This window comes from Branchiostoma lanceolatum, chromosome 1 (genome assembly GCF_035083965.1).
Source record: "Branchiostoma lanceolatum isolate klBraLanc5 chromosome 1, klBraLanc5.hap2, whole genome shotgun sequence".
Classification (NCBI taxonomy): domain Eukaryota; kingdom Metazoa; phylum Chordata; class Leptocardii; order Amphioxiformes; family Branchiostomatidae; genus Branchiostoma; species Branchiostoma lanceolatum.
This window is the reverse complement of record NC_089722.1, coordinates 25,239,364-25,249,180: the sequence shown is the minus strand read 5'-3', so window position 1 is coordinate 25,249,180 and position 9,817 is coordinate 25,239,364. Positions and strand designations below refer to the sequence as shown.

Below are 9,817 nucleotides of genomic sequence, written 5' to 3'. Positions count from 1 at the left end.
CCACTTCAGTTTCCTTTTCTTTATTGACATTCACTGTGTTAAGAAGGTCTCCGTACATTTGCAGTGCTACATGGTTGCGTACGAAGCAGGGACAGTATCAGGAAGATAATATGCATGTGTTTTACCTTTGCCAAAAAGATTATGTTTCTGATGGCGTTTGCAAGTCTGTGTGTACGTGTGTGTGTGTGTGTGTACATGTGTTGATGAACAGCATAACTCGAAAAGGCTGAGATGGATTGGATTGATAACTGGTACGGGGTGGGTCTTGATGAGACGTGCACATGATTATTATCTCCATGAAAAATGGAGATATATTATCTCCATAAAAAATGGAGATATATTATCCCCATAAAAAATGAGATATAGTTCTGTGTGTGTGTGTGTGTGTGTGTGTGTGTGTGTGTGTGTGTGTGTGTGTGTGTGTGTGTGTTTCCGGACTACTGTAGTCAGCATAACTCAAGAACCTCTTGATGGATTACAATGATATTTGGTATGTAGGCAGGTGTAGGGAAGCCGAAATTCAAGGTAGATTTTGGGCTCCCTGGTATGTGACCTTGGCACTGTAGCAGAACTTCCGTTTTTCTATCTTTTGACCTGGACATGCTATGGTCCTGATTATTTGGTGGTAGATAGCTTGTGAAGTAATGAAGAATTGGGGTAGGCGTTGGCCCCCTAGCAGCTTGCTCTAGAACTGCAGGGGCGTTATTGTGAAAATCTTCTAAGGAGAATAACTGAACAAAGGAACGACGGATTTCTATGATATTTAGTATGCAGGTAGCTTGATAACTAATGGGAAAAATCTATATTTGCAGTGTTTTCTCAAACACTCAAGACTCAAATACATGTAACGTATGTAGTTTATGGCAAGTGGAACATCAATAAATTATCGATTATGCAAATAAATTCCTAATTTGCATAATCAATGTAAAAACGCCATTAGCCATCTAAGTGGTAATTGATAGGACTGTCAATATTGCGACATGTGTAAGTTAGTTACAGGTGGTCATGACCAAACATGCATTATGTAAATGTGTAAGTCATTTGCCTAAACAGAATAGTTCATGGAGATATGAAGCCTCCGGACTCCTGTTGCGATTTGTAACGGTACTACAGCGTAACGTCTACATGTAGTTTTGAAATCACGTGCTCTTGACATGCCATGGTCGTGATTTTTGAGTGCTATATAGCTCATAGCCGACTTTGAAAGAAAACAACTCTGCGTATCCATGCTTTCTGGTATGAAGATAGTTCAAATGATGTTTTAGTTCATTATGTTGTGATTATGCATTTCAGAATCTAATTTGCATGATTACTGAGAAACTTTACAAACCCGCAGCGTTCAATGATTGGACCATCCAAACATGTGATATGTTACTGAGAAAGATAGGGACATGTATAGATGCAAAATTATCACAGTGGAGACTTAATTTGCATAATTAAGTTGAAAATGCTATTGTTCCATATTTCTAATTAACGGAAACTTTATATTTGTGGCACTTGAATGTTTGGTGAAGGCTAACATAGTAAGATATAAATCATGCAAATGAGGACCTACTTTGCATAATCCTCACGTCGTCGGTGTGTTTTTTAAACACCACTCTTGTTAACGATTGCTATTGCGGAATCTATATATATACACATGATCTTGAACTCTTCCGGCGCTTGGTACATGATCATGAGATGATTTTCAATTACGATTACATACGACTTGATGCTATTTATCCACCCCAATCCCTATATTCCCTTTGTATCTGTCCTCAAGGTTTAAGTTGATGATGTATAGAAATTGTAATTAGAGTTTCATTTAGACCTGAAAAAAGTATAAAACCAATGCACATGTATTCAGTATACAATGCTCATGAAAGTGGATTCATACACTCAAACACGATCAATTTTATTACTACTGGGTAGTAAGAATCTGTGTTTATTCAACATAATCGATTGGAGATTCCTCGGGTACCTGATTTCTGCCTTATTGCCCATGATAAGACAATATTGGGTACTTTATCACTAAAACAAGACAGTGAAGTAAGACACAGAATACCTACGCTCCCAATGAAGGGGTGTCGATGCTTACCCAATTCTCATTTAGGATTGCCATGATTACCTTATGTTACAGAAATTAGCGAGCTTTTTTCCCGAAAATCAAGGACATTATCCTATATAATGTCCTGGCGAAAATCCACCGTACTGTCTGTTTATCTAGTCAGAACACAATTCCATTTCATTTAGAGAAGAGTATTTCAAAGTCTACTTTCATAAGGAATATCAGCCACTGTTTCTACGCTGGAGTCCGGAATAACAGTGTGATCTGACTCTCACTTCAGCTGTAAGGGAACTTTAGGCTAGTAATAGTCGTACTCAGACAGACTATGTTGCGGGGTGTCCATGTCCCCGGGCGGCACGTGGCTGTTGGACGGCTCCCCCTGTCCGGCACTGACCGGGGCAAACTGCTGGCACAACTTCGGGTCACTGTATGTCTCCCCTGCTACATGGGCCAGGAGCTGAGGGAAGGGAGAAATTCAGCTGATTGAGTTCAGAATATATCGACCTTCCGGGCAGTTGCAGTAACTTAACAAATGGCGATATAATCAGATAGTCATTAGAGCGAGGTTGGTGATATCTTAAGGATTGCGACCAAATAGATGTCTGGAAATTCTCAGTCTTTTCTAAATAAGGTCTAGCTCTTACGATTACTCTAATTAATATCAGTAATTTACAGAAAAGAATGGGTATTTCATAATGCAGTTAAAATCCTCCCAGCCGCAGTGATGTAAACTCCTAATATTTTAGGCCACTACCAGCCCTTGTGACCGGAAGAAATCTCTTTGACTTTAGTTCTTAAAGCACGTACAAAGAATACCTTCTTTAACACTAATGGTTACTTGATCCCCTAGGTTACTCGTCCATTTCCGTTCGCTTGGGAAAGGAAACCCAAAGGCAACATGTTTTATTACATTCTTGGTTAAAGACTAGACTTTTTTATCGACCCGAACGAATTTCATGATGGGAAGGTTCTACTCTATTCGAAGGACCACAAAGTTTCGTCGCCTACGCATATATACCATTTCCTCGTCTGCGCAAATCAAGTCTGTCGTTGTGGTCCTTCGTAATCCCATAATTACCTGCCAGGCCGTCCAGGTCGATTCCATAGTGCCCTGCATGCAGGTTTGGGAGAAGCAGCTGTAGCTCTGTGCGCGTGCGCGACAAGGGGTCCATGGGACTTCAGTCGTCATACGACCCATGTACAGACAGTGCTCAAACTCCGACTTCTCACAACGCACTAAGAAAAGGAAAAAAATACGTCAAAGTCAAATTCATCTTCAAAGTGCTAGAGGGCACAAACGCAAAGTCTGAATGAACAAAGAAGATACATAAAACATTCCCACTCTTATGTGCCGTTAGATGACCTTCCTAATAGACAAACGTCACCTGTTGCAAGTGGCTAAAAGCCCGGTCAATATGTCACATTGAGATGAAACTGTTGCGATCAAGATGTCCTTCATATGACATTGAAGCAGACTTTCGTGATATCAGTAGGTTTATGTTTAACCGTTCATTTTAAGTAAAGAGAATGCCCAATGGAAGATTTGTGACAAAAAACACTTAGTAATAAACCCCTTCAGACAGTGATGCTTAAGATTATATTTCATGTAGCGTAATTCATAATTTACAACTACACGCCCCTCCCTGTGCAGGCTCTACAGGGATCCAAGAGTTCTTACTCTATAAATCAAACCCGATGGCAATGTCAGATATATGCGGCACATCTGACATCAGTGTTGATTGGTGCTCTGTTCTCTAGCGAGGAAAGGTTCCGTATCTATTGCCTTTGAGTATTTGAGAGATGACCTGCAAGTCTGGCTGTCTTTGATGTGGTTTTCTCATTTGCCCTACAGTCAGCGCGTAGTGGTCCTGGTTTCGACTCTCAAACGAACGGGTTCCCTTGACAGTTGCTTTGTACTATGTTCAATTAACTTAGCCGGCCAGACAGGACCTACAGGCGAATACGGGATGCTAAGATCTGACCAGGTAATCTTTGGTAAGTGCAGTGTATCAAAGTACTGGTAAAAGTGCACTCAAAACTTAGCTTCTGAAAGGGAACACTTGAAGTTATTCTTTTGCTTTAAAGTTAGACGTTGTGATTTGGAGCCTTTCGTTATGCACGGTCTCTACATCAACGTTAACGCTGTAACAACACTTGAGATTCTAGTCGAGTTCAGGATTCCTAAAACATATAAACGACACCTACATGACTCATATGCGATGATATACACATATACTAGTGACTGTAAATTCAGGCAATTGGTCAGTGTTCATGAATTTGTGGCATTTCAAACAAGACCGGCCTATCTGCCACCAACATCCCATAATCATTGCATGTCAAAAACGTAAAATATCAAAACGGAACTTCTGCTGCAGTACATCAGAAAAGCGCTGGAGGGTTCGGAATCGAAGTTGTCCTTCATTTCACCAAGGAGATTTTCACCCACCCACATACCAAATATCATACGGATCCATTCATGATGATGTACCTATCTGAAGAAATAACAGCCCAGATTGAACGCCCACATAAATGCGTCTGTAGTACTGTAAATGCAAAAATGTTCGCGGTGGCTCTATGTTCGCGGTTTTTGCGGTGAACTCTTCAGCGCGAACTTGAAACCAGTACACCGCGAAATCAAATCCCCGCGAAATTAGATGCATTTACAGTATCAAAAGGTATGACAACCAGGGATACAAACCTTTGAAAGTCGGATTGAGGATCCGCAGGTCGATGTTGGGGCAGTAGGGCTTGATGGTGATATTCACCAGGCCGGCCGCGATGGTCTGGACGGCCCGCATCATTCTAGTGGTGCAGGCGAGCGGCGCTGTTCCCAAACACGTCACGAACTCCTGCAGTAAAACCATGGAATATATAGTCTGTAAACAGTGTCATGAGGTTTGTAAATCAATATACAATGGGATCTTTTACTGTCTGCACACACCACACAACCAATGAATTTTCTCTGCCGAACTTGATTCGGTAACGTTTTGGCTACCTTGTCAAGGCTGAAATTAAAGAACTAGCCGCTTCGTCACAATGGTACAATGGAGTAGTAGAGTTCATTTAGCCATGAGGAAAGTAGTGGAACGGTTAACAAAGCGTTGAAAAAGAAACTTAAATCCATATTTGTTGTGAAGGTAAGAAGCCAGGTGATACAAACGACATGGTATATTTGAACCAATCAATCAATCAATCAACCAATCAATCAATCAATCAACCAACCAACCAACCAACCAACCAACCAACCAACCAATCAACCAACTCAACATGGTTGGTGGTAAACATAATCACGTGGCCTCACCTGCTCGGCTCCGCAAAGATGTCGCAGCAGTGCATCCTGGGATAGTGTCATCATCTCCCTGTCCAGTCTGGAGTAACTGTCAGCCTGGTGACGCACACAGCGTGACGTCACGCGTGCCTCACATAGCCGCGGGGCTGGGTGACAGCGTGCCATTGTTATCATCAAGGTAACCACCATGAGCGTCGTGAATAAAGGTTGTAAACATAACTCAACACACACAGCGCCCGTATAGGAGAAATTAAACTAGCACGTCACACATATATCAATGTTATCGTGAGGTAAACTATAAGGCCAGTCTGCTCAAGTTTCTGAAGTAATTTATTTAACTCAACACCCACAGCGCTCGTTTTGAAGGAATCAAATCGTTATTATTACTTCACACTATATATCAATGTTATCGCGAGGTAAAATATAAGGCCAGCGTGCTCAAGTGAAAAGTAATTTATTTATCTCAACACCCACAGCGCCCGTATAGAAAAAAAATTAAACCGTTACTAGTATACTTCACACATATATCAATGTTATCGTAATGTAAAGAATAAGGCCAGTCTGCTCAAGTTTTGAAGAAAAGTAATGTATTTAACCCAACACCCATAGCGCTCGTATAGAAGGCATTAAATCCTTACCTCACACAACATACATGTATCAATGTTACCGTGAGGTAAACCATAAGGCCAGTGTGCTCATCAAGTTTCTGAAGTAATTTAACTCAACACCCACAGCGCCCGTATAGAAGGAATTAAAATCTTTACTTCAAACATATTATCAATGTTATCGTGAGGTAAACTGGAAGGCCAGTGTGCTCAAGTTTCTGAAGTAATGTATTTAACTCAACACCCACAGCGCCCGTATAGAAAATATCAAATCTTTACTTCATACATCAATGTTATCGTGAGGTGAACTATAAGGACAGTGTGCTCAAGGTTCTGTAGAAATGTAATGCATTTAACTTTAACATTTGAAAAGAAAGATGGCTAGATCCTAGTGGAGAGGTTTTAAAAGGAAATGACTTACCTTCCAACGAAAGGAACCGGTCTCCAAGCAACTTTTCTATCTGGAAGGAAAGTGTTGAAAAATATTGTCCTTGTGGGTTTATGTAGTTGATCCGAGTGTTGTTGAAAATACAGCCTCTCAAGCCTCTGACTTCAATCAAACCGATGCACAAACATTCACTCAAGACACCAATTGAAGCCGCTGAAAATGTAAGGCATGCAATATAGGCTCGCCATACACATTTCTTTCCTGCATATACATGTAGTGTATTCTTCTTAGTACGTCATACACATCATTACACAAATTGTTGGGAGTTCATTTTCAGTCCTTCCTGATATTTGGGACTATACCATGTACATGTATACTGACAGTAGGAACCTAGCTCTTCCTATTTGGTGGAAAATACAACAGAATATTCATATTGGCGTGTAACAAACTGCAAAATGGAATGAGAACATCTCCCTATAATCTTGCAACACATTGACATTTAGCCAATTACCTTACCATGCCTTTTACCGGCACTTATTTTGAAAAATGACTTTTGCACGAGTGGAAAAGAAACAAACATATGGTATAATGCGGATCACCGCTGGATATCAGAAACTGGAAGTGAGCTTCCTGAAAAAAACAAGTCAGATATTCGCTCCGAATGTCTGTATAACGCACATAAATTTTCTTTCATGCTCGCTGTAGCAGTTCTCACTAGGAGATCTTGTCTGTTATAAATTAAAACATATTTACAGAAACAAAGGAAGCACTCCTACCTGTTGTGTCCTCTTAACCCGACCCCAACCATGAACACCAACAGTCATGTTCAGCACCACGGCCAGAACCAGCAAAACGCATCTTCTAGAAGCTTTCCTCATGTTCGAGAGTACTAACTTCAGATTGTCTTCTGAAAGAGAAAGACTATTGCTCAAATAATTAAGACTTAGTCGAGTTGGCTGTTTTTGTACGAATATCGCCGACCTGTATTGACGTCACTGACATGTAATGACGTGATTGCTAATTAGCATACGTCCACCCACCAGGTAGGAAGTCGTCCTTAGATGAAAGACTGATTGTCATTGGTCTTTGGTCGCAGGATGTGCGTCAAGGAGCCTTTCCTGTCAACTGATGGAATCTTGCCCTTATCGTCTTTTCCAGGCGTCTACTTGGGTTCTAAAGTCTAGCTAGATCTTCAACCTATGGTGGAAAACTTTCGTAGTTTATTTTGTTTCCATTCTATTACTTCCCATTGATTCAAATCTGAAATTGTAGGATTGTATTCTCGGATTAAATCTGTTTGTAAGGCCACACAGATTTGATGCGTGGAAAACAAAGATGAGTAAATGCATAATTTGTTGAATATATGACGTAGAAAAAACAAAGAATAATTCATATGCATTCTTTGTTGTTGTTCTTTCTGCGTTCGGGAAGTAGGTTGCAAAGAGACTTAACAAGCTAGCTTCTTCATTTTTTTTCCAGGTGGTAGGTTGTCTCGTTTCAGATGGCGAAACAAAAATTCAACTCATGTAAAGGCTCTCCTCGTCGACCATAGCTCGTCGACCAAGAGATCGTTTTCGAGATCAAAGTCAAGTAAGCACCAAAATTTCAAACCCCTTTGCGAGTCTTTAACGATTTCCCCATTCACAAAAAGACCGAAATTTGGCATTTTGACGGTCGTCTTTGTCAATTTCTCGTAACGGTCGGGAGCGGTACTGCAGATTAGGCTCTCAAAGGGTATACACTCCCGACTTGTCAAGATGTAGAAATATAGAAGACATTGGGCTTAAAGCCTGTGGACACTTTCTCAAACAGGTTCAGACGTCTTCACGTACCGAGAGTTGCCTAAAATATTAGATTTTTTGGGCGTCGCACGAGGAGCCTATGTAACGCCTTGGCCGCCCACCGAAGCGCCACCTACATCATTTGTATATACCGTGCGCACATCACTGCTTGTATGTAACATCAGTCGTTATACCTAAACAACTGTTCATTTGCTTGTGGGAGGTAAGGGACTGTCAGGGAAGCCCGGTGTCGCTCAGAAAACATGACGATCTCACCACCAACATTTGATTACAACATTAGGTAGGTTGTCTTGTTTCATAAGCTTAGACGGTGTAGCAAATCTATTTCTATGTAGTTCTTTCATGAGATAACGTTATTTCAGAAACTGGCATAACTTCCATTTTTCTTTTTGAAAACTGGTGAAAATCGATGCGCGCGCGAATGCCATCCATAAAATCACGCCACTGAGGTATTTCAGGTAAATGTTATGAGACTTTATTCAAGAAAATCCATAAGTAGAGGACACTCATCTTCATGGACGTCTTTTAAAGCTGATCTTTCACTACATGACCTTGTTTTGACACTTGCTTCCAGCATTTTTAATACCATGCAAAACTAGCCCTTGACCCACGCTCTGTCGATACGGTTCAAAAGAGACACTTTACGGCTGGCTGAAGTACTGCAGCCATAGATCTTAGCCAACTACAGTTTGTTTTAATACACGATAAAGTCGTCCAAAGTGACGACAATGATCAAAGACCAAATACACTACACAAAGCCACCCTCTGAGGGCTAAAAAGCAAGCAAGTAAGGGAGTTATCGGTTACAGGAAAGTCATTACGTTATCAATCGATCGGCAATCGGTTAAAACGTATATGATAATTTGGATAATCAGGGCATGGTAAACTTTGACCTTGTCCGCACGGGTCGCTTTGAAAAGGTCACCTCGATACCCTGGTTATCAAGGTAACTACATTTGTACTCAACCAGTACAGTATAACCGATTGTCGATCTAAAAAGCAACAAACCATCTTGTTATTGATGATTCACTTGTTTGGTATCTAAAAGAGGGTTTGTGCTGTGGCTGTAGTTTGTGTGTCAATTACCTTCACTTAAATGCATTTTCACGGTGTAAATAAATGAGTGTGCTGAAGAGCGCTGGGTGCAGTGCTTCACTCAGCCGTAGAGTGTCTCTTTTGACCCGTGCCTTCAGAGCGTGGGTCACTTGGCACTAGCTTCCTATCCGACGGTAGAAGGCGGGAAGAAGTGTCTAAAATGGGGTAAAACAGTTAGCGACCAGTTTTATTACAGCTTCGTAACATGTACCTGCATAGTAGAGACCGTTCGGAAGCGGATACAAGCATGATTCGGATGGATATCGGGCAGCATTCAGCATAGCGGCATTTTTGGAACTGCAGGAGCAGGTTTTGCATCTGACTTTGAAAGGGAATAACTCAAGAAGGGCTTGATGGATGGCAATGATTTTTGGTAAGTAGATAGCTTGAGTGATGATGAACATGATTAGATACTTTTTATGCAAATCAGTATCTAATTTGCATAATTAATGAGGAAAGTTCATACATCCGCCAAATTCCATGATAGGACTCTGAAACATGTGACATATGTAAGTGAGGAAGAGAGAAATATTAATTGACATGAACTATGTAAATGAAGACCTCATTTGCATAATTAATGAGAAAATACTA

At 40.8% G+C, this 9,817-nt stretch overlaps 1 protein-coding gene across 1 annotated transcript; it reads right to left on the bottom strand.

Moving 5' to 3' along the window:
* Positions 1-1,869: 1,869 nt before the first annotated feature.
* On the bottom strand, positions 1,870-7,315 carry LOC136444207 (uncharacterized). Its single transcript, XM_066441717.1, has 6 exons — positions 7,106-7,315; positions 6,363-6,402; positions 5,349-5,482; positions 4,746-4,896; positions 3,126-3,283; positions 1,870-2,504 (listed from the first exon to the last, which is right to left on the bottom strand). The coding sequence occupies exons 1-6, from the start codon at positions 7,205-7,207 to the stop codon at positions 2,346-2,348; spliced, it is 744 nt and encodes a 247-aa protein (XP_066297814.1). The 5' UTR covers positions 7,208-7,315; the 3' UTR covers positions 1,870-2,345.
* Between the last annotated feature and the right edge of the window lie 2,502 nt (positions 7,316-9,817).

Bases quoted from the DNA above. Each gene is read 5' to 3' on its own strand.
- LOC136444207 (XM_066441717.1), bottom strand. From the start codon at position 7,207: ATGAGGAAAGCTTCTAGAAGATGCGTTTTGCTGGTTCTGGCCGTGGTG. The intron at 4,897-5,348 runs GTGAGGCCACGT...GTTTTACTGCAG, and splicing joins ATCTTTGCGGAGCCGAGCAG to GAGTTCGTGACGTGTTTGGG. The intron at 3,284-4,745 runs GTTTGTATCCCT...TCCTTTTCTTAG, and splicing joins CCTCAATCCGACTTTCAAAG to TGCGTTGTGAGAAGTCGGAG.